The 24879-nt window shown below is 43.3% G+C and overlaps 1 protein-coding gene across 12 annotated transcripts in view; it reads left to right on the top strand.

Moving 5' to 3' along the window:
• Tbl1x (transducin beta like 1 X-linked) overlaps positions 1-24879 on the top strand; it is a 209761-nt gene that overhangs the window by 162523 nt on the left and 22359 nt on the right. For 8 of the 12 annotated variants that reach the window (XM_017801682.2, XM_029570449.1, XM_029570445.1 and 5 more), the window contains 2 exons: positions 677-776; positions 12905-13018. In XM_017801682.2, coding sequence (XP_017657171.1) covers positions 12961-13018 — 58 coding nt within the window. In that variant the 5' untranslated portion in view covers positions 677-776; positions 12905-12960. Of the gene's footprint in view, positions 1-676; positions 777-6940; positions 7152-12904; positions 13019-24879 lie in introns of those variants that run through there. The other 4 variants (XM_029570452.1, XM_029570451.1, XM_017801684.2 and 1 more) reach the window with 2 other exon arrangements.

Genomic DNA, 24879 nt, shown 5'->3' with positions numbered 1-24879 from the left:
GACCTCTTCAAAATGTCAGTTCCTAAAATCAGCATTTGAAAGGTTACTTTTGGGATGAGCTGTGGCTCACTGTTAAAGCTCTGCCCTAGCTCCTTCAAGGCTCTTAGTTTCATCTCTTGTACCTAGGGAACCAGAAGAATAAAGATGTTGATGCCTTTGCTTTTAGGGAAGCCAAAGAAATAAATGTTGGTTTTGCAAGCATAGTGCATGAGCAGGCATGTGGACACATGTGGGTGTGATGGGATTACTGTAAATGTTAGTGCTTCGATGGCTGACATGTTCCTGAACTTCACTGTGATGTCTTTACATGAGGGTGTGCACAGCTTCTCAGTTGCATGAAGTACTATCCTGAAACAAAAGTCTGTACATCAGACATTAATTTACCCTGAAATAATAGCCACAGCTGTATCTGAGCTAATAGTAATTTTATCATGTTTGAGCCCCTTCTAGACTTTCTACATGCAGAATAATGCCTCATCAGCTATTTTAATCCATTGTTTTTATTCTCTTTGCCTCCTGTATCTTCATCTTAAAAACAAAGACAAAAATGTTGACTCAATAAAATGCATTAAATTTGAGTTAGAATGAAAAAGAAACCTAAATGAATGGGAGGGGTGAGAAGTGAATACACCCCCATGGGTTGACTTTTTACCGTCAAGTCTTTCTGTCTCTCCAGTCCGGTTCTGGTGCTCTTGGACGCCTTGCAGTGTGGTGTGTATGATCGGATGCTGGGAGGCCCACTGCTCTGGAAGTCTACACATGAACTCATTGTGACGGTAAGCAGCCCCATTCGGTTGGGTCCTTGCCCTTCTGCCTGAAGTCCATTTGAGAAGCAGGCTTATGTTCTGCAAAGCTTAGCACGTGTTTTCAAATTATAATTTAGAAGGAAGTTCCACGTCTTTCTGTCTGCTGAAATTGAAGGAGGGAAAATGGGACACCAGGAACTCAGTAGGAACTTGTGGGATCAGTTCTTGCCTTTTACTGCCTTCTAAGAGTTTAGGATCTTAGATGAGCTAAAATAGACTTTTAAGTCTTAGAATAACAAGCTGACACATGAAAAGAATCTTTGTCAACATTATGAGCTACACTTAAGCTGAATTTGATACTAGGTTCTGGTACATGAGTATATGGCTTTTACTCGGCTTCTACATGTGAATTCTTTGCTTCATTAGTTTGTGAATGTGATTTGTGTCTATCTGCAAATTGGCTTGCTGGATAACCTTGAAAATTGGTAAAAACTTACATGAGTTACCCTGCATAAGTTTAGTGATCTTCAGGGTTTGCCGAACAGCAAACTGTGGTGTGTGCACAGGCTTTGACTTGAAATACCCTGCTAAGAATAAAACTGACAGTGTGGAGTGGAGTGCTTACCTTGGTGTTAGGGGTGAGGGTCAGCTGGAGCACACTGTGTAACATGCGTGAGGCCCTAGGCTTCATCCCCAGCACTGTAGGGGAAAAAAAGAGCCTTCGATGCATTGAAGTTTAGACCTTTTGTATTTGCATATTTTTGTATGTTGTGGCTCATTTTTAATGCTTTTTTAGTAATTCTGACTGCCAAAGACCCAGAATGTTTTTTTTCTTTCTTCAAGTTCTCTTGGTTTGTTGTTGTTGTTGTTGTTGTTGTTGTTATTGTTGTTTTGAGACAGGGTCTCACTGTGTAGCCCTGCCTGGCCTGGAACTCACTATGTATACCAAGCTGTCCACAAACTCACCTGCCTCTGCCTCCTAAGTGCTGGGACTAAAGGCATGTGCCACCATGCATGGCAAAGCTTTCCTGATGGCTCAGGTAAAGCATAAGGACTGGAGTTCAGATGAAAGAACCCATGTAAAAGCCAGAGCGGCACCTGGATCTGTAAACCCAGAGCTGGGGGAGGAATGTGGAGACAGGGACCCATGGATCTAGTTGGCCACTTAGTTTAGCCAAATCGGTGAACTCCAGATTACTGAGAAATGGTCAATATTTTTGGAACTTTTGAACCATATTTTAAATGGTTATAGAAAAGATGGGATAGGGGAATTTTTTTTTCCTCAGTGTTTTGATTGGGTATCGTATATAGGAAACATAAACTTGGTATCATTGAATTGAGTACACAGTGATCACATTCCCTATGCTGATATTTTCTCAGATCTCTTGTTGAAGTATGTGGTTATATTTGTGAGAATGTTCGTATACAGATATCACTGTAAACACTGTCAGGCAGGAAGGGGCAGAGTAGTTGTTCTCTGATGGAGAAACAGGAAAACCTACAGTAGAGTAGGAAAGATCGTGAGAGACCAGGGGTCATTGTATAATCTATTTTTTGTTAGTATCAGGAACTGTCTGAACCTGGCTACTTAAAATGGAAGTTTGTTTAGATCACAGTTTTAGAGTTTGAAAGTCCAAACAGCATAGGGCTGGCTCATATGAGGGCCGCCTTAGCTGTACTGACCTCATGATAATGACCATGAGGTCGATGCGTTGGTGGGGATGAGTACAAGGGGCATTACATCAGAAGTCTGGAAGTCAGAGAGGAGGTTCGGACCTGTCTAACCTTAGTAGGCTTTGTGTCTTAAATTCCTCTACCATACTGGTCCTAACACCTGAACCGTGCACACACTCAAACCGTATCCAATCCATAGTAGTCAGCAGACATCTTCTAATGGTTTATGCTTTGTGAGTCAGGAAATCTGCATTGCAGCGATTCAGCTCTACCATTGTAGTTTAAAAGTAATACACGCCAAATGCATATAAATTGAAGATGCTGATCACTAGTTAAATTGTACGTATAGACTCTGATGTTGGCTGTGCTTTGCTGACCTTAAAAAAAGACAGCTGTTTTCCACCTGTAAACTTTTGAGTTGAAGACAAAATCGCTGCTCTCAGCGATAGGCTCCACAAGGCCCACATGAGCTCCCCTCCAAGGCCCGTGGTATGAGTATCTTATGGTGAATTAGCTGGTATTAGTGCTGAGACTGAGGGAGCTGCTTACTGCTGCTGTTGGCAGTATTTTACTTTTCAGATATTATCAGTCTTTAAGTTGGAAAAATGGCGCAAGGGGTAACGTGCTTGTTTCATAAGCATAAATACTGGGTTTTGATCCCTAATACCAATGTAAACATTGAGTACAGTGGTGCTTACTTATAACCCCGGTGCTGGAGATAGGAGGAGACTGGTGGATCGCAGGGGCTCGTTAGCCAACCAGTGTAGCCAAAACAGCAAGTTCCAGGTTCAGGGAGAGGCCTTGTCTCAAAAAAGTATGGTAGCGAGCAATAAGAGACAGATATCCAGTGTTGACCTCTGGTCTCCACATGTCCAAACGTGTAGATACACATATACGCCACACAGATACCATACACAAAATAAATGTCTTGAACTACATACCATGGTGCACTCAAGAGGCTGAGGTAGGAAAATCCAAGGTTTGAGACCAGCCTGGTGTCTATAACAAGATCCTGTCTCAACGAACAAACAATAAAACAAAAGCACAAGAATGTTATTAGTCTATGGAATTTTAAGCTGCTGAACGCTTAATCACAAAACTTAATATCCCTGCGTGAGATATAAATGTGAGGCTCTTCAGATGTTATGATGCGAATGCCCCCAACAGGCTCATGGGTTTGAAAACCTGGTCCCCAGCCCCAGCTGGTGGTGCTGTTTTGGGAACCTGGAAACTTTAGGAGATGAAGCATAGGTAGAGGAAATAGCTCCTTGGATGTGGGCCTTAATAGTTACAGCACCCCCCCCCCATTCTCTCTTTGCTTTAGGTCTTTGAGTGTTTTGCCTGCATGTGTCTAAGTGTACCATGTGCATACAGTGCCTGAGGAAGTCAGAAGAGGGTCTCAGATCCCCTGTAACTGGAGTCACAGATATTGTGAGCTGTCATGTGGGGACTGGGCACCAAACTGGGGTCCTCTATAAGAGTTGAAAGTGCTCTTAATCACGGAGCTATCTCTCTAGCCCCTTAATTATGTTCTCATAAATATGAAAACAGTTCATGCTGAGAGTAGAAAATGGAAAATACAAAACACACACAGAAAGATGTAAGCAAATCCAATATAACGCTACCCCAGATATGGGTGTGAATGCATTTGGAGGGTCTATTCCCCATGTGTGCATATGAAAGAAACAAAAATTTCCACCACACACACACTTTTTCTATTGATTGCACACATGCACAAGTGCACGCATGTGTATGTGTGTGTGTTGTATGCAGGTGTGAATATGTGTTTGGGGTTGCACTTGCCCAGGTACACAGGCTCAAGTGGAGGCTGGAGGTCGGTGTCCGGTGCCTTCCTCTACTGCTTCTCCACAGTCTTTGAGACAAAGTCTCTCACTGCAGTAGAGCAGAAAAGACAGAGGGAGCTCAAGGGTCAAGGTCTTAGCCTGTTTTTGTTGCCGTAAGGAAATGCCTGAGGCTGGCTACTTACAAAGGGATTGGGGAATGGGAGAAGACAGAAGAAAAGCAGTTTTTGTTCACTGTCACAGAGTTTGAAAATCCAGATAGCATATGCCTAGCTCAGGTGAGGGCCTTTTACCTGTCTGACCTCATGGCAATTACACCACAGTGATGGGAGTGTGTGCAAGAGGGATTACATCATGAAACAGGAAGCCAGGGAGATGGGAAGGGGATGGTCTGTGACTTCTCACTTGGTCCCACCTCTCAAGGGCCCATCATCACAAGGACCACACTGAGAGTACATGAACCTTAGGGGATATACTGAGATTGTATCCCAGCCATACCAGGCAGCGGATGTCTTGTTGTGAGCCAGGGGGCACCTAGCTGAAAAAAAAGTTAGGAGAGGTTTATTTTGGCTCCCAGATCAGCAGGAACAAGGCATCATGGCCCAGAAAGCACAGTGGTGGGGCTAGAGCAGGGAGCCTGTGGCTTTTGGAGGATCAGAAAACAAAACAAACCTGAGCAGCACTGGATATTGAGCTGTATCTACTTTCCTCCTTCCCCTCCCAGTGGTTCCACAACCTCCCCAGACAGGGCCAACACCTAGGAACCAAGTATTCAAATACCTGAGCCTATGGGGGCAGGGTGAGGCACTTCATATTGAAAGTATAAATGCTTCCAGTTTGTGATCAGCATCTCTTCATAACTGCAGAGCTTGGAAATTTTAATTATGTTACGAGTACTGTATTTAATGCTAAACAACTTTAATTCCCTTCTCACCAGGCTATAATGCAGCTTCTAGGCCTTCATTTCCCTAACTTGTATGATGGTAATAGGAGTTGTGACCATATTTATGCTAGATAAGTGAGATACATGAAGTAAAGCACTCCCACATGTGCCTCATTCTTAGCAAGCATGCAGTATGTATGTAATATGTTGCTTTCTAAAATCATTTTTACAGCAGCAAGACACTTCCCATATGTGCTTATCAATTTTTAAATCACTATCTTTGGTCAATAGACTGCACTTTGGGCTTCATTAATTGTAGGTGGAAAGAAAAGATGTGCAGAGCGGTGGAACAAGCCTCTTTCCTTCTTCGAGTAAGCTGCTCCCCATGCAGATGCCCAGAAGGTGCTTTCTGTGTAAATCTTAATGCATGTTAGAAGTTTTATCTTAAATAGTTACCCACTGTGAAATGATGATAAACTCAGTTTAGAAAAAGACGTTACAGAGAGAGTTGCCAGGGACGTGAGAGCTGCACAGACCAAGTCCACAGAGAGTTAAGAAAGTTTTTTTGTTTTGTTTTGTTTTTTTAAGACTTAGTATTCATACATGTGTATTATGTGCTTGGATCAAATCCACTCCCCATTCTGTCTTCTTGATGAAGGGGGTCCTTTGAGACCATTTTCCAGCTGCCCTGGCTGGCTGGCTCTCCTTAGTCCTTAGGGAAACAAGACCTTAATACCTCAGTCTCCTGTAAATAATTTCTTTGCGTCAATGGAGTCTTCCAGCATAAAGAGCAGCAGGAGGCACACTTCTTACCTCCCCTAGAGATACGGGCTGCTTGTCATGCTTGTAAAACTTCTTTGCATCATGGGACAAACCGGAAAAAGAACTTTTGCCATCCAGGGATGGCACTGAAACTTGAGTGCTCTTTGTGCCGTGTTCCCCATTGCAGGACAAGGTCCCTCTCTTGTGGCCAAAAATGAAATTGCACTCTCTATCCTTAATAGCTGCACTGGCTAGCTTTCACGGACCATGGCATCTCTGGTTTCCATATTTTAAGATAATTAAATAGCAATTAAGATCTTGTTAATTTTGAGCAATCCTTTTATTTTCCCAAGAATAATGGGCTATTAAATACTGTAAGAACACCTAAAATAATAATAGATAAACACTTATGAGGTCTGGAGGAACTGAATCTTAACCTGCTTTGCAAAAGAATGGAAGCCTCTGCAACCTCAATGTTGTAGAAAACAGTAGAAGTAATGTTTCTAATTTCTTGATGGCTCTAACTCGAAATTATTATTTATGTTGAATTATTTCTAGTGGCCTTAGTTCACTTCAGTTTTTCTTTTGGGTAGGGGAGGAGACTGAGATTCAACTCCCAAGTGCAATGAGGTTATTTTCTTACTGTCTTTCTTGCATAATCCCAACTCCAAAGACTGCAAATCAACTAATTGAAGGTGTCTGTAATGGAAACTAGGTCAGGCAAGAAAATAAACTCAGATTAGGCACTCCTGTTTTCCCCCTTCTGCTCGGGGCCAGGTGGCTCTATGAATGCTGCAAATGCTGTTTTATTTGTAACCAGGAGGGTTGGAAAATGTCCGCTGCAGCTCTCAGAACTGCAGGCTGAAGTGGATGCTGTCCTAGAAACTGGTCAGGTGTTAAATGAGAGCTGGGTTTCCTCTTATATGTGGCTAGGGACAGGATGGTCAGCATGGGCTTCCTAATTGCTGCTTTCTTTTTTTTAAGTTTTATCTTTATTTTATGTGCATTTTATTTTATGTATGTAAAGTACATCCATGTCATGCAGTGCCCGTGGAGGTCAGAAGAGGGCATCGGATCCCCTGGAGATGGTTGTCAGCTGTCATGTGGATGTTGGGAATTGAACCCGTGTCTTCTACAAGAGCAGCCAGTCCTCCTAACCGCTGAGCCATCCCTCCAGCTCCTGCTGCTTTCTTTGTTGGGCTTTGTGAGCATTTCCATGCCTGAGTGATAATCACTAGTGTTGAACTATTGAGAAGGAACAGAGCCTGGATCAGTGTAACTGTGGTATGTTTCCCTGATATAGTCATGAGGCCCCTTTGAGTAATGTTAGGAACATTTTCAGCTATCTGGTAAAAATACTGGCTAACGTAAATGGGATATGGATATCACATCCCCTTTTCCCAAGGCTCTGAGAGCATCTTGCAGGAGGGATAGAAAAATTCTTAAAACCCGGAGGTTTGGGACGACTACTGCAAAATTGTGTCTTCTGGATATGACAGGACCACTTTACTCATGAACTTCATGACAGCTATGGCTGCATACAGAAGAGAGACTCAGCCGGTCACCATTCCAGCATGGATGGGGGAGGGAATCACGAGGCCCCATCCCGAGCTGAGCAAGGTTGCCAGTGATGACTACTGAGGGGGTGGGGAAGTGTCCGTAGTTTTTAGGGGTGTGGTCCGTGTGGTCCGTAGTAGGTTATCCATGTGCCATTCGATGGCCCTACACCCATGTGGATATGGGCCACACCTGTTGGATTCTGTAGGTTATTACAAGAGGACATGAAGTGGGGATGCAAAACAAAATAGTAGCTGATAAGCTGAGGGCACTTCCTATCCTACTGGGCCTGTTTTGAGAGCTTATATAAATTCATTGGATCTCCACAGCCCTTCCCTTGGTTAGGAAACAGAGTCCCTACTTTATCCTCCCATCCCAGAGTAGAAGGTGCCATTAAGTGGAGCTACCATTAGGGATGTGGCCACCTGCTTCCCCGATTCTCACATCCACGACTCTCTTCTGTGCTTCCGGAACATTTTCTATCTTCCCTCTCTAGTTAGCTCTGTAGAGATCTGTACTGTAGCCCCAATTTACCCTCAGCCTATTGTAACTAGATGTTGTGTTTTGAATATGAAGTGTCTTCATAAAAAGTTCATGAGTAGAAGAGTTGGTTCACAACTGGGGGGCTCTGTCAAGAGGTGATTGGATGGTGGGGTGCTAATTTCATCAGTGGGTTTAGCCTACTGATGAATTCATGGCTGAATGGACTACTAGGTGGTGGTACTTGGTTGGAGAAAGCAGGCCACTGGGGGTATGTCTTGTTCCTGGCAGATCTTTCTCTGTTTCTTGCTTGCCCTTAGGTAAGCAGCTTTCCTCCATCATGCCCTTCTGCTTACGAGGTTTCAGCTTCACCCTAGGCTCAAGGCAGTGAAGTCAGCTGATCTTGGAGTTAAAGCTCTGAAACCATAAGCCAAAATAAATCTCCCTCCCTCTAAGCTGATTTTTCTCAGGTGTTTTATCGCAGTTAACAAGAAGTTACTAGCACACTAGCATGGGCATTCCCAGCTACTTGTCACTTGCCCAACAAAAGCCTTCTTGGCAGAGAGGTGCAAAGGCAGTGTCTCTTTTGCATACTGGGACATCCTTAGCTTGACTTTCAACCTTTTCGCGGAGGGTGCTCTAGAGACCCTGGGTACATTCAGTATATTATTAAATGTCAAAAATCCCTTTTATAAAGTAACCCGCCTCTCTCTCTCCCTCCCTCCCTCTCTCTCTCTCTCTCTGTCTTTCTCCTTCTTTTCCTCTCTGTCTCTTTCTGTCTCTGCCTCTCTCTTTTCTCTCTCTGTCTCTGTCTCTTTCTCGGTTTCTCTCTCTCCCTCTCTCTCTCTGTCTTTTCTCTCTCTCTCTCTCTCTCTCTCTCTCCCTCCCTCCCTCCCTCCCTCCTGAATATCTCTTAGCTTTTCTTGTTCCCAAAGCCCAGGCATTATCCATATCACGAGGTGAAACACTTTCGTAGTATGTGTGGAACCCTAGATTTCATCCCTAGCCGCCCCCTTACACTAAAGTCTTCTTGAAAAAAATTTCCTTACCTATTAAGAACTTTCTTTCCTTGGAGCTCTGCTACCTATCTATGATACCTTGGAGTACATGGGGGCGGGGCTTGATTAATGAAGGTTTGCTCTAATTGACTAGTCATCTTATTAAACTGCTTCAGAGCTACGTGCATGTATGAAAGGAAAGTTTTGTTTTTGTACATTTCCTTAATGTTGCCAAACACCATAACTTGAATACAGTGAGTTCAGAGTCATTTTCATTATCTTCTTCTCCATCATTTTTCTTGGCCACAGCAAAAGTAGGGCAATGCATGTATTTACTTTTATTTGCAGTAGGATTATAGTAAGTGCATGATAATTGTATGATGGGAGTATGTATGAACTTCTCATTCTCTTCGCAGAACTCCCCTTTTCTTAGAGGAGTTGGCTGAAAACAAGGCAGGATATTGACAATGATGATTTAATAAAGCTAGGGTGTAGAGTTTACATATTTGCAATTTAGGAACACTTCAGAACCAAAGTGAATGGGTTAACTCATTTAAAGATGTTACCTTGCTGGACATGGTAGCACATTCCTTTAATCCCAGCATTTGAGAGGCAGATAGAAGGTAGAGCTCTGTGAGTTTGAGGCCACCCTGGTCTACATAGCAAGTTCCTGGCCAGCCAGGGCTATATAGTGAGACCCTCCCCTGTCTCAAGAAATAAAATACAAATAAAAAGTGAATCCATTACCTTGGCTTTCATTTCAGATGTCTGGGTCTTTGATGGAAAGAATGAAACAATGAGTTGAAGCTGGAGGATTCATTTCCTCAAAAACAGACTTAACAGGAGATGTACCTAGAGTAGTCAAAGCCACAGAGATCTGTGCAGGTCACTCTTTCATTACTGGGACGAGATACCAGAGGAAAACAAGTTAAAGGAGGAAGGCTTTGTTTTGGTCTGCTGTTCCAGACCCTTCAGTCCCTGGCCATCTGGCTGTATTACCTTGACTATCATAGCAGGAAGGGAGGGAGAGAGGGGGCAACCCCCCCAAAAACAAAAAGCATGTGCTGGGGGGTGGTAGGTGAAGGGAATTCATCCATACATTCTCAGGTCTAAGTTAAACTAGGACTGCAGCGTTCTAATCCTTCTATCTCCATCCCTCCTTGCCAAAGGACTTCAACAAAGTTTCAAGTGTGGAAAAAGTAATTGCTACTCAGGGGTGATCCAGTTCTGTGGAGGCTAAGACAGGAGAATTGGGAATTCAAGAGAAATTTGTGTTACATAGTGGAAACTGTCTCAAATAAAAAGTATAATAAGTAGTTAACATACAGCTCATGTCATGAATTAGTACTTTTTGTTCTTGTAGTGTGTTTTTATATTTTTAGTTTTGCTCCGAAAAAGATTGTGTAGCTGGAGTTTAACATTGTGAAATTATGTTTTATGTTGAATGGAGATTTGATATCAACTCATGGAAAAGTCAAACAAATTATTTCCTATGTTTAAAAAAAAATCATGCATATGTGTATGTGTTTTTGTGTGAGTGTTTATGCACATGTGTTCAAGTGCCTGTGGATGCCAGCAGAGAGCGTCAGATCCCGTGGAGCTGGAGTAACAGGCTGCTGGGAACCAAACACAGATCCTCTGCAAGAGCACCATGTGCTCTTAACCACTGAGCCATGTCTCCAGCCCCTTATTTCCTGTTTTGGGGATGAGTCTTCAAAATGTGTTTCAGAAGCCCTGGTTTAGAAAGTTTCATGAATGCATGGCTAGCCTAGAAAGTATTGGTAATAACTATGGTAGGCTTGTTGTGGGGTTTGTAGGTGTGAACCACTTTTCAAATGTTTTTTCTTTCTGACCCTCCCTCTAATAACTGGATGCGCCCTTTGCCCTTCCATTATCTTTTCATCACAAATTGGTGATATAAAAATCAGAGGTTTGCAGCTATGTGGGATGTAGAGAGACCCTGAGACTATAAGTCTGTCCCTGTGGCTGAGATTCATCACTATTCTGAACATATTCAGCCTCACTGAAGGTCTGCCCAGACCTCAGTGTTCTTACACATATTTTGGGTTGTCTAATCTCTTCCCTTTAAACAGTATTTTTGTTAGGTAATACTGTGAATTTACAGCTACTTACTGAGTCTATTTTTCCTCCCTCAAGCACCAAGTAGAAATCTCAGATCAAATCTTCTTGGCAGTGTTTGCACAAATATATTAATGTCAGCACAGGAAGATAAGCTTTGCTTTTCTTTGTTGGTATTTCTGTAGTTTTATTTTTTTCCACTTTTTATTTTTGAGAATTTCATCCATGAGCATTATTTCCACCCCTCCCAGTCCCCCTCATTCCTGTGTATATACAATTTGTTTTTCTTCTGGTTAATTTATCAGTCTTAGCAGATGGTGCTGTGGATTCTTTTTCCTCTGGTTCTCTTTGCCCCCTATTTTCCCTTTACCTTTCGACCCGGAGCTCTAACACAGAAATAGGATCAAGATGCATATGTAACTACCCAGCTTCACCCCTGCTCACCTTTTTTGGAGCTCACCTTGTAGGTAGAGTGGCCTTTGTGTGTGATTCATCATTTCCCCAGGACCACACCTTTACTCTTCCAAAGAAGGGTTGACATCACTGTCAGTCTGCTCAGGTACCTTCTGTCTGGGAAGGTGCTTAGTGCCTGATCACCCACATCTGCCCAAGTGCCCTTCAGGGTTCTGTGTGCTAGTTGACAAGCACACTGTGAATCATGATGCACATGTGATTTCACTGAATAAGAAGTCAATTGGGGAGCTGTAGAGAAGGCAAAGACCCGGGTTTCGTGCCCAGCAACCACATTAGGTGGCTCACAGCCACTGGCAGCTCCAGCTCCAAGGGGATCCAAGGCCTCTGGCTTCTGAGGGCTCTGCACTTCCACACCTCCTCCCTAATAAAACAATAAAAATAAATATTTAAAAACAAAAATATCAGTTGGTTGTTTCTACTATCTATTGACTGAATTTGACTTCCTTATAGCATGGTTTATACCTTATTCTATCCCAACCTTAAAAATTACACCAGCTTTTCTTTTTTTGGGAAAACCATTTCAGGTGGATATATACACACACACACACATATATATGTACATATATATATATATATAATTTTCCCTCCCTCTCCCTCTCTCCTTCCTCATTTCATTTCTGCTTCTTTGTACTCTGACAAAGGCAACATAGAAGAGAATTGCAGTTTCAGGATATAGTCAAGCATTAAGGGGAAGTCATTGCAGGATCTTGAAGCAGCTAGTCACATCCACAGTCAAGAGCAGGGAGAATGAATGCATGTATGACTGTGCTCAGCTTGCTGTTTCCTGTTTTATAGAGTCTAGGACCCAAACGCAGGGAATGGTGCCACCCATAGTGGGCTGGGTTTTCTCACATCAATTAGTGCATTCAAGACAATACCCACAGATATGCCCACGGTAACCTTATTTTAGACAATCTCTCATTGAGACCCTCTTTCCAGGTGATTTTGGATTGTGACAAGTTTATACATAGACATGTATGTATATGTACATGTATATGTGTATACATCAGTCATATTATAATACTAATTGACCAACTTATAATTTAATGTTATATGTAATAGTAAACACAATGTTACTATTTGTATATAACTTATTTATATTGATATCGCTAATGTGTAGGTATGTGTGGGGGTACTATCAGGACCATTGGTCTGCTATGCCATTGGTGTACCACTGAGCTAAATGAAATTTTTATATAATTACAAAATACAAATACAAAATACAATGTGCATGAGACTACTTACTGTCACGTGTATGAAAGCATGGATATTATTTTCTTTAATCATCATCAAAAGGAAACAGCTGGGATGTAGCTCAGTGGTGGAGCACTTGCCTAGCGTACACAAGGCCCCTGAGTTCTGGTTCAGCACCACATACATGCACGCACACATGTAGAAGGCAAATCAGGTAATGTGTTTAACGCAATGTTTCTGATATTTTCATCACAGAGCGCGGCTCCCAGTTCTTGAAGACAAAGACCTCATCGCTGCAAGGTGAGGCTAAGATGAGCATTACCAGCGACGAGGTGAACTTCCTGGTGTACCGCTACCTCCAGGAGTCAGGTAACCCACTCAGTTTTCTGTAGGACATTCATTTTCTACACGCCTTCAACAGAACAGCCCACCCCCTAGTGAGTGATCAGGAAGTGGTTTGGGGGCCACTTCACTCCTGGACTAGAATGTGGATGTGATATTTCTTCCCATGACAGAGGACATTCCATTGAGCTTACCTTCAAGAGCAGCCATAATTGACATGGAAGCGGGTGGAAGCACTTGGGTGGCTTCTAGCCTAGTGAGGTCCTTCTTGGGCTGAGAATTGTATTTGAACCTTACAGTTATCTCCAGAGACTTAATTCAACTTCCAAACTCACCCCTGCCCCATCCCCAGTAAAATTTGGTGTTAGGCATTTAAGAATGTCAGGGTGGAGAGATGGCTCAGTGGTTAAGAACACTGATTGTTCTTGTAGAAGACCTGGGTTCGAATCCCAACACCCACATGGCAGCTAACAATTGTCCGCAACTCCAGTCCCAGGGAATCCGACAGCCTCTTCTGACCTCCGTGGGCATTGCACGACACGGGTGCACTTACCTACATGCAGGCAATACAGGCATACACATAAAATAAAAATAATAAAATAAAAAAAGAACCTTAGGAATGTCTTTTTCTGCGGTTGGGGGAGGCAGATAGTGTCTCCCTGTAGCCCCAGCTTCCCTGATCTCACAGAAATATTCCTGCCTCTGCCCCCCAAGTGCCGGGATTAAAGGCATACACTACCATGCTTGCCTATTGCAACATTTTTGATTTTGACCAAAGTGGTAGTCCATGGTAAGTAATTCAAAGGCCAAACACATGTGTCCTCTGTTGAGGAAATAGGCTTTATGGGTAACAACTGGCATGTTCAGAGAGCCAGATGTGGGATGTGGTACTTGAGTCTGGTCTAGAGCAATCAACGAGCCATTGGATTTCTCATGGAACTTTTACTACTCGAAGATATTTAAGACCTACAAAATGACATTAATGTAAAAACATCCTGGTATCTACCTCCCTTGCAAGGAGCAAGCCACTTCAATCCAATAGAGACACTCCCTCCGTTCATTTTTCTAACTCCCTCCCCTACTGGTAATCCCACCCTTCCGGATTTGTTTCCCCTAGTCTGCTTGAATTCACTGCACATGGATGTATTCCTAAGCAAGGTCAAGTATGGCTGAATTTGTTTCCTTGGACAGTTGTAGCAATGTGCCTTACGTGGGGTGGGTTAAATAAAAATATCTCTGGACCAGGAAGAGAGCTCTCAGTAAAGTGCTTGACTCAGGATCTGCAGAATTCTTGTAAAAAAAAAATCCACAGAAAGTGTTGGGTGCTTGCAGTCCCATCGCGGGGAGGTAGAGGCAGTTGGATCCTAGAGGTTTGCTGGCCAGTCAACTGAGTCTGCTTAGAGAGTTCCAAACCAGTGAGAGATCCTATCTTATAAAACCAGGTGGGTGGGTCCTGAAGAACAGCATCCAAGGTTGTCCTCAGCCCCACAGCACTAGGGTTAGAGATGCACACGCCTAGCCTGGATTTTACAGGGATGGTGGGGATCAATGCAAACTCAGACCTTCACACTACACAGCAAGCACTTTGACCACAGAGCCATCTGCCCAGTCCTTAAATGTATTTTTGACCCATTTTCAACTTATAATGGGTTTGATGAGAGTTACCAGTAATCTTACACTGAGGAGCACACTTCAGCTCATTATTTCAGAATCATAAAGGTCCATAAGCTAAAGGCTTGATTGCCAGCCAGTGGCACAGCTGGGTAGTGATGGAGCCTTTAAGAAGTGCAGCCCCGTGGGGTCTAGTTGGAGGAAGTGGGGTCATTGGAGGCCCTGCCTCAAAAAACAAGATGGAGAGCAACAGGGGAGGGCACACATTTTTGACCCATGGCCTCTGCATGTGCACCAAGAGGCAGCCCATCAGTGCGTATATGTGCGCCACATACAAAAACTCATGAAAGAAAAAAATAATTTAATGCATGTAATTTACTAGACATCATGACCCAGGATAGCCTACCTCATATCACAATACAGCCGTATAAACTTATCTAAAGCTGAAACCACTTCTTCGTTGTGGGATTTTTTTTTTCTTCCCTTTTTTGTTGGCGAGTAACCATTAGTAGGCGTCTCCTTTCTCCTCCCTTCACCTCATCTTCTCCTGTGGCTGCACTTTGATCCCTCCAGGTGCAGAATACAAACAGACCTTTGCGGTCAGTAAAGTGCGGTGCCCGTTTTTATTAAAATTTCTCAGAGTATTTTCCCCTTGGGGAAGAAGAAAGTCTGCCGGAAAGTATTCTACAGTAGATAATAAAATACTTGCAAGTAGCAGGCTTTCAGTCTGATGCATTCCCTCCCACTGCTGGTGATTAGTTTTAATAACCTGGAAAAGGGTTCTGCTCTTAAAGTCTGGGAATAAGTGCGTCAGAAATGATGAAGATGCTTTGCCCCCCATCGTCCTAGCAGCTTCGCCGCCTCATGTTTCCCAGGTCCCTTCTTACGCAAGGCACGTTTCCATGGATTCAGGAAGTCATTTTAATGGCTCAGCTCTCTTAATTTAAGCAAAAGTTCAAGGCTTATTGTTCAGCTCTAAAAATATTTTTTGGACTGCAGTAGCTCTTTTACATTGCTAATGTGTGTCCCTGTCTAAAAAAGGATCTTCAGGAACATGGAAGCGAGCCTCTCTCAGGGGTGCCTTTGCTGTAGAAATAGAAAGGAAAACATTAGTTTCATCAGGTAATAAGTAAGACCTACGTAAAAGTGCCACTGGCTAGAAGATGAAAGGACCTTGGAAAGTAGTGATGTCTTGAAGTCATTTTGAAAAATTTGAGGTTAATTAATATTGTGGAAGTCGGTTCTGTCCTTGTACCATGGGTTCTAGGGATGGAACTCAGGTCTTCAGAAGGCTTGGTAGCAAATACCTTTACCCGCTGAGCCATCTCCCCCAGCCCCAGGTCTCATGCCTTAATGTAACTTTGTTAAGTGCAAACAGGGCATTTGGTGGGGTGTCAGGGAACTCCACATCCACCTCTAGGTGTAGTGATTCACTGGAAGGACAAAGGACTCACCAGACTGAGGAACTCATTGTTTCTTAGAGCAAAAGGAGACAGATGAAACTTAGCAAAGGGAAAAAGTACAAGAGCAGAGTCCCAGAGAAAGCAGGCACAACCTTGCACACTACATCACGACGCAGGTGAAGTGTGACCGAACAGTCCGCTGAGCCTCAGCTTGTGTGGTTTTGAATGGGGGCCCAGTTTATGGGCAATAGCCCCACTGAGGGATTCAGAAGGAAAGCTAGGAAAATATGGATCTATCCAGAATGCCTCATTTATGCTCCACATTCACATTTGGTTTCTGGCTGTATAGCTGTCATTTTCATATCATGTATTTGTTACAGATCATTAAAAATAATAACGAAAGATTGTAGGGATGAGTAAGTAGCTGACGAATGTGATAGCCATGCCTCCCATTTAGAAAAGAATACATTACCCTGGTTAGCTGTGGAGTCAATAATTAACATGCCTTACCAGCTCCACCTCATGCTTCCTTTGCACAGTGCAGGTGGTGTAGGGTTCCTGATCCTCAGCCTACCTTCCCATGCATGGAAATTAGAAGAAGGCGTAGAGTAAAGAAATGCTTATTGTTCAGTTACAAATCTGCTTGTATTGGGCTTGTTGCAGAAACCAACTTCTCCTTTTTGGTAAACATTGTCCTCACACCAAACCATCTGACTGCTTGCTTGCCAATGATGCTTGGTCTTTTGAGTTTGCCAGTTTTTTTTTGTTGTTGTTGTTTTTGTTTTTAATTATAATTTTGGAGAATTTCATGGATGAGTATTGTCTTTGCATTAATTCCTGCATTAAGTAGCTGCAGTTGTCTGTCCCTAGCTCTTAAATTCTTTGTGCCTTCCAGTTTTTCTCTCTTCCCTGAGCCTTAGGTGCAGATGTTGCATTGTAGATGTGTCACTTAGGGCTGGACACCTCACAGTCACTTATTCTCTGCATTTTACCAGTTATGAAACTTTGTAATAGTCTCCATCGGTTGCAAAAAGAAACTTCTTTGATGAGTGGTGAGAGGCACACTTGTCAGTGAATATAAGCATAGGTATTCAGAATACAGTAAGAAACAAAATTGATCTAGGGAATAGACAGAAGTAGGGTTTTCTCTTGGGTCTGTGATAACTCGAGCCATATGCACTTGGCTGTGTTTATAGTACCATGCATGAGTTCCTCCCATTGAGCGGGCCTTAAGGATTTTACCATTCTTATCTGTCTGTATAAGCTCAGATCCTGCCTCTTCTTTCTTCCCATCTGGTTCTAAATGTTTAAAAATTACATTTTATTTATTTTGTGTGTGAGGGGATATGTGGTATGCATGTGGAAGTCAGAGGACAGCTTGCAGGAGTTGGTTCTCTCTTTTTATACCATGTATGCCCTGGAGGTCAAACAGGTCATAAGGCTTTGTGGCCAGTGCCTTTAATCAATGAGCCATCTCACTGCCCTTCTTCCCTTTTGTTGTAATAAATTTTTCTACATTTGGTGGAATAGACAAAGCCCCATTTCTTCTAAGTTCATAAGAGAAGAATTTTGAAATAAAACTAGATAAATTTGCAACTCATTCTTGTGCTTATTAATTTGTTAGAACCCCCCCCAAAGGTACTAAAAGATGAAAACCAGTTGAGCATTTATTTATTCCAGTTGTTTAAATGTGTAACCAAAACCTTCTCTTTGGATCAACACCCAAACAGGTTAAATTATGGTAAATGTAAAGGTTAAATTTTCCCTTCTTTTTAAAGTTGGTAATGTGAAAAAGTCCAACATAGTTTAGTCTCCTGTTTTGACTAAGATGCAGTAGCCCCTTAAACCAAGGTACCCATCTTCAAAGTTCATTTACCATTAGGTTTAAGACCACTGTGCCCTGAAATTCTAAATAATCTTAAAGGTGGGCCAGGGAGAGGGCTCAGACTGAGTGGTGGCTTTGCAAGCATGAGAACCTGAGTTTAAACCCCCAATGTTTTCAGAGAGTGAGGCCTGGTCACATCCACTCCTGTATTCCCAGGTCTGTGAGAGCAGAGACAGGCTTCCTTGTGACCAGCTTAGCTCCAGGCTCAGTGACAGACTCTGTCTCAAGAGAAGAAGGGGAAGAATGATAGAGGCAAACATGCAGTGTCCTTCCTTGGCATTTGTCTGGCATCCATGGATACACACAGGTGCACACTCCCACAGTATGTGAGCATACATACCACACAACTGAGCATTGATGTAGTCTGTTTTCTGTCAAATTCCATTCCTTGCTCTCCTTTCCCAGCCAAATAGGAAATGAGTCACATGCATGGGCAGGCACGCTTCACCCGTTTTCCCTGGTTCCTGTGCATCACCTTTTTGCTGTCTTTTCTCCCATCCGTTTCTTAAATACCACTGCCCCCAGATGTGTCCCTTTCCTGTCCTCCCATATCCCTGTGGGGCTTTGCTGTGCTTCTTTAAGGGTGAGGTCTCACTGTGTATTCCAGGCTGACCTTGAACTTACTGTCCTTCCACGTCATTCTCCCAAGTGCTGGGATTATATCACCTTGCCAGCTCCAGCCTTTCTTTTGACATCCATCCCAAGTCTCTGTATGCCCCAGTCTCTTTATCTCCCAAATATGCTCTGGGAGCTGCCCCCCACCAAATCTCTGCATTGACTCCTGAATCTGGGTGCCCATTCCTAGCTCTGTTGACTTAATGCTGCTGTTTTGGATGGCATTTTCCCCAGACATTGTTTACAAAAAATCTTTTTATGCATGTGCATGCATGTATGTATGTGTGCTTCGGAGAGGTATACACACTCGTGCATGTGGAGGCCAGAGGACAACATGGGATGTCATCCTCAAGAATGTCATTCACCTCCTTTGAGACAGGGTTTCGAATTGGTTGGAAGCTCACCAGTTAGGCTAGAGTGGCTGACTAGAGAGCCCCATGAATGTGCCTGTGTTCCCCTCTCCAGTGTTGGGATTACAGCTATTCACTGCTTCCCCTAGCATTTTAAAGTGAATTCTGGGGTTTGAACTCAGGTCCTGCTGCTTGCCAAAACAAGCGCTTTACCAACTGAGCCATTACCTCACCTCTCCCTAGACGTTTTATTTCTACGCTCAATCCTCTCCACAGGAAAGCTACTTCTGCTCTGTGGTATCATGGCCTCCTGCACCTGAATTCTTAAGGTGGTATAACAATACCACAACTGCAAGGCTTATGAACCACAGAGATTAATTTCCCCCAGTAGCAGAGGCTGGAAGTCCAAGGTCAGGGTATCTGGTAAGAGCTGCTTCCTGGTTCATAAATGCTGACTTGTCCCTGTGGTGTCACATAATGGAAGGGGCAGGGACTCTGGGACGTCTTTATTAAAAGGATGCAATTCCATTCATGAGGCTCTACCCCTCTGACCTCATTACTCCCAAATGTCCCACTCTAAGCATCACCTTCAGCGTATGGATTTGGGATCTGGGATAGGGACCCAAATATTACGCCCACAGCACAGTTTAATATGAAAAGTGCAAATCATGTTCAAATACTTCTTGTTCATAGTTACCTTCCCTCTTTCCTCCATGGCTTCAATTTCCCTCACCCCACCCCTCTGTGAGGCAGGCTACCATTACGCTTATTGTGCTACTTCTGGTCCTGTTGTCCGTGCTCTGTTACTATAACTCACATTTACTAAGCACTTGCTATATGCTAGGCCTGATTCTAAATACTTATCAGACAAGTCTGTTTCTTCCTGCCAACTCCAAGGAAGTAGAAATTGCTCCGTCCCTCATTTACAAGTGAGACTCTAAGATGCTGAGAAGGAGAGCAGGTGAGGTGGATCAGGGTAAAGATACTTGCCTCCAAGTCTTGACAACCTGTTTGATCCCTGGAACCCAATGGTAGAAAGAGAGAATTGGCTCTACAAGATGTCCTCTAATGTCCATATCCACACACACCATAGCACATTCACACACACAATGAATAAAGGCAAAAAAGTAAAAGATCCTGAGATCTGACTTGTCACTCATGTTGCAGGAGGTCATAGAGGATTCAGAACAAGTCATCTAACTTCTGAGTCTTCCCTATTTATTTACTAAGCCTCCCTTCCTCCCTCCTTCCCTGGAGATAGGGTCTTACTATATAGCCCAGACTGGCCTTGAACTTGCAATCTTCCTCCTTCCACCTCCCAAGTGTTGGGGTTACAGGCATACACCACACACACCTGGATCATTCATTCATTCATTCATTCATTTAAACTGACAGCTAAACTTTGTATATATTAATAGTGAGCAACGTGACATCTTGAAATACGTACTTTGTGGAATGGTTTTTTGGAGCCAATTAATGTATGTATTACCTCAAATACCCTTTTTTTATGTGTGAAGAGAACACGTAAAATCTTGTAACAATTTACAAAATATCATACATGTGGTGGTTTGAATAAGAATGTCCCCCACGGGCTCCAAGTATTTGGACATTTTGTCCCCAGTTGGTGGCACTGTTTTGGAAGGTTTTAGAAGGTGTGGCCATGATGGAGGAAGCACATCACTGGGGGGCGGGCTTAGAGAGTTCTTAAGCCTTGCAGGATGCCGGTTGTGCTCTGGTTCCCATGCCTGCATGAAGATGTGAGCGCTTAGCTTCTGCTCCTACTGCAGCCACGTCTGCAGCCATGCCTCCCCGCCACGATGGACTCTTGCCCCTTTGGAACTGTAAGCTAAGTAAACTCTTCCTTTTATAAGTTCCCTTGGTCATGGTGTTTCTGTCACAGCAATAGAAAAGTGACTAATAGAGGAATCCATTGGGAACATGATCACAGGCCATTCATGTTACATTCTGGCTAATAATCTGGCTTCATTCAGCCTGTGTCCTTAAAACTTGAGTCAGGATGAATTAAAATGTAATGGACTAATTTACTTGGTGGAGTAAATTTTTCAAGAGAGAATGCTGTGCAGGCTGTTGCACGACCTCTGCACACTGCTGTTACCCACATCTACCTTGAAAGAAAGCAGAAAAGTATGGAAACGATGTACTTTGGAAAGGAAAGGAGTGTGAGTGTGGATCAGGTGGGAGCAGAGAAAGTAAATGTAATCATTAAGGACTGCACTGGGAGAATAGGAAAGGTGCCCATAGTATAAGACCCCACACAAGGACACACCAGCTTGTGAAAATGCAGTTTCATTTGAAAGGAGAGAGTCTAAACTGAAAATGCTACCAGAGCGATTCTCTGCTCCAAAATGGCTGCCTGGGGAGCTGCCCAGGACCAGCATTGAAGGCACATGGAGGCCTCTGCAGCTTACAGAGCTTGGCAGTGGTACTGAGAAAGAAGCAAGAGTGAGGGGCATCATGGAGGCTTGCACCAAAGATTCCAACAAGTCACCGAGGCCAGCGATGTGTGCTACGTTCAAATTCTCCTCCAAGGAGGCACTGAGGGGCCATTGTATGAGTCTGCGAAGGTGAAGATTGAGTTAACAGTGGACATCCCAAGACCGTGAGACCATTTGCCAAAGAAAGCTGCAGGCATGGTTGCATGGTTGAAGAGAGAGGCTGTATGTGTTGCAGTTGGCAGAACTGAAGGGGCAAGACTACACAAACCCTTTGGAGCTCTGGTGATGCCCAGAGCCCCAGGTATCAGACATGGTGCTGCAGAATTTGGTGTTCATCCTGCTGGGTTTCAGTTGTGATTTGGCCCAACCCCCCTTTCCTGTTATCTCATTCCTCCCTTTTGAAATGGAAATATTTGCTCCTTGCCATTGTATATTAGAAGTACGTAAATTATATTTTTGATAGGACATGAAAGTGAAACTTTAGAGACCAGTAGTATGATTTAAAACTGATGTGTTTGGGTGTCAAATTAACAAAGCGGACATGCGATAGTCAATCTTGATTGTCAATATGATGGATGTAGAATCACCAAGGAGGCATACGTTTGGAGGTATTGTGAGGGAGTTTCCACAGAGGTTTGATTGAGGTAGGAAGACCAACCCTGGCTATGGGTAGCAACATCCCATGGCCGGGTCCTGGACTGAATAAAGTAGAGAAAGCAAGAAGAGAGCGGTACTCATTGATTCTGCTTTCTGAATATAATGGTGATAGCAATGTGACCAGGTGCCTTGTGCTCCCTCCACTGTGCCTTCTGTGCCAAGATCCACTGTTGACTGAAAATAAACCTCCCTCCCTCCCTTCCTCCTTCAGCTAGCTATTTTGTCACAGCAGTGGTAAAGTAATTAATACAACGTTAATTGTTTTGCAAATGTGAGGATTTTTTTCTTTTCAAAGCTAAACAGGATTCCATTTTGTACGTGTGCCACATTATCTCCTCATCTGTGGCTGGACACTTGGTTGAGTCTATATATTGGCTCTTGTGAGAAGTGCTGCAGTGAGCAGGGAATCTCTGTCCAGCCTGCTGGCCTCATTTCCTCTTCATAGCCCCTAGTAGTGGAGTGGGTTGGTCATGTGGTAGCCTGTTTTCCATAAGGGCTATACCAATTTACATTCTCACCAACAGCTTGGAAGAGTCATCTTTTCTCACAATCTTTCCAACTCTGATTATCTTTCATCTTTGATAATAGCTTTTCCAGTGGGTGTGATGATAGCTCATGGTGGTTTCAGTTTGCATTTCTCTGATGCTTAGAGATGCTGAGCATTTTTTTCCATATACCTGCTGGTAAAATCTTCTTTTAAATGATCTTTCTTTAGTCTGTTAATGTAGAGTTGTTGATTTGTTTTCTAACATTAAATCCTGCATTTCTGGAATAACCTCCACTTGGCTGGGACATTTTGTTCTTTTTGCATATTGCTAAATTTGATTTGCTAATACTTGGTATATTAGCATTTATTTTCCTGGGGGAAAAATGGTCTATGATGTTCCTCTGAGTTTCATTGTCTGGACTGAGTATATGATTGGGCTGGTCTCAAAAAACAAGTAAGGCTCTGAGAAATTGCTTTCTTGCGGGCTATAACTCTGTAATGGTCCACATAGCTTAACCTCCGCTGCAACCATTCATCTCTGTCTCCCAGCACAGAAGGTGCCATGGAAAATGTGTAAACACATGAGAATAGCTGTGTCTCAATAAACTTTACTTATAAAAGCAGGCAGGGGCAGAGATGTAGTTATGAACTCTTGCTCATGACCATTATTGGAATGTAGGAGTTTCTTCCTTCCGTACACCTGTGTGTGAACAGTGAGCATTTCTTCCTGCCTCCTGTGAAACTTAGTCAGCCGTTTATCATCTTACTAACATAAGTATTCATAAATATCTTTGCTTAGATTAGAGGCACTTAACGTTTCTCCAGTGTACCACGTGATACTGCACAGTATGCCATTTCTCTTTATTTCAGGTTAGCTTATGTGACATATACTAAAGTAGAAGATTTCAAACACTTTTCTCTGGGCTATGTAAAATATTGTATGTTCAATGATATTGATACTACTATGGAGCTCTGGGGTGGTTTTTGTTGAGGGGGGTGAGATAGTCCAGGCTGACCTCAAACTCATATATTCTTCTAGTCGCTGCCTCCCAAATCCTGGCATTATAGGCATGCTGTGCTTGAATTTTAGTTTGTTTGTTCTTGTGTCAGGATCTCGCTCTGCAGCCCAGGCTGGACTCCCAACTCTGGATTGTGCCTCTGTTCTTGAGTGCTGGGATCGCAGGTATATACAACCTTGCCCACTGACAGCGGTCCTCTTCCTCTAGCTAGTGCCCCTTCCCCCAAGCTGAAATGTTGGAACACGCTCAGTTTTCACTATCTCTCTCAGCAGCACCATCAGTTGGGGGAGAGACAAGTACCTTTTGGGTGTCAAAACTGGAACTCAGGTGGTCAGGCTTGGTGGCGAATGCCTTTACCTGCTGAGTCACCTTACCAGCTCCACATTAACTGTTTTTTTTGTGATTTTTATTACCAACCTCTAGTTTTGTATTTGTCGCACTATTTCCCAGTATCCAGTTATTATCCAAACTGGGAAGGATTCGAAGCTGGAGGAGAGTGGTCAAGCACTGAAGGATGAGACCGTCTCATCCTTGCTTTTCCCAGTGGGAACTATGGAACTGCTTTTGATGGCAACCAAAGAAATACAGAAGGATCTCATTAAAATAGGGTTGCGGGGCCAGAGAAATGGCTTAGCTTTTAAGAACACTGGTTGTTCTTGCAGTTTCCCCGGGTTCAAATCCCAGCACCCACATGGCAGCTAACAACTGTCCGTAACTCCAGTTCCAGGGGACCTGACAGCCTCTTCTGTCCTCCATGGGCATTGCACGACACGGGTGCACTTATCTACATGCAGGCAATACACTCATACACATAAAATTAAAAAATATTTAAAAAATTAGGCTCTAACTATAAACTCAGGGTGCAACTTCCTCCCGGGCCAGTGAGCGACTTGGGATGAGGCGACTGCGTGCAAGGCCCCTTTGGGTTGGAAGGTCGGGGGAGCTGCTTTCCTGGAAGCACTCAGGGAGAAGTCAGCAAAGGCGGTGTGAGCAGAACCCTGGGCCCCCAACTTCTGTTGGCCACTAGGAAACTCATGTCGTGCCTATAATGCTGGGATTTGGGAGGCAGAGGTTACAAGAACATGAGTTTGAGGCCAGCCTGGACTATTGCCCCCCCCCAATAAAAACCACCCCAGAACTCCATAGTAGTATCAATATCATTGAACATACAGTATTTTACATAGCCCAGGGACAAGTGTTTGAAATCTTCTGTTTTAGTATATGTCACATAAACTAAACTGAACTAAAGAGAAATGGCATACTGGTGCAGTATCAAGTGGTACGCTGAAGAAACAGTAAGTGCCTCTAATTAAACAAAGATATTGGGTGAAATTTCAGGTCTAAACTATAGTTCCATGTATGTATGTGTGATACTTTAGCCTTTATTTTAAAAATGCTGTGCTAG

Source organism: Nannospalax galili, unplaced genomic scaffold (genome assembly GCF_000622305.1).
Source record: "Nannospalax galili isolate Female #2095 unplaced genomic scaffold, S.galili_v1.0 scaffold723, whole genome shotgun sequence".
In the NCBI taxonomy this organism is placed as follows: Eukaryota; Metazoa; Chordata; class Mammalia; order Rodentia; family Spalacidae; genus Nannospalax; species Nannospalax galili.
This window is presented reverse-complemented; position numbering and strand designations above follow the sequence as displayed.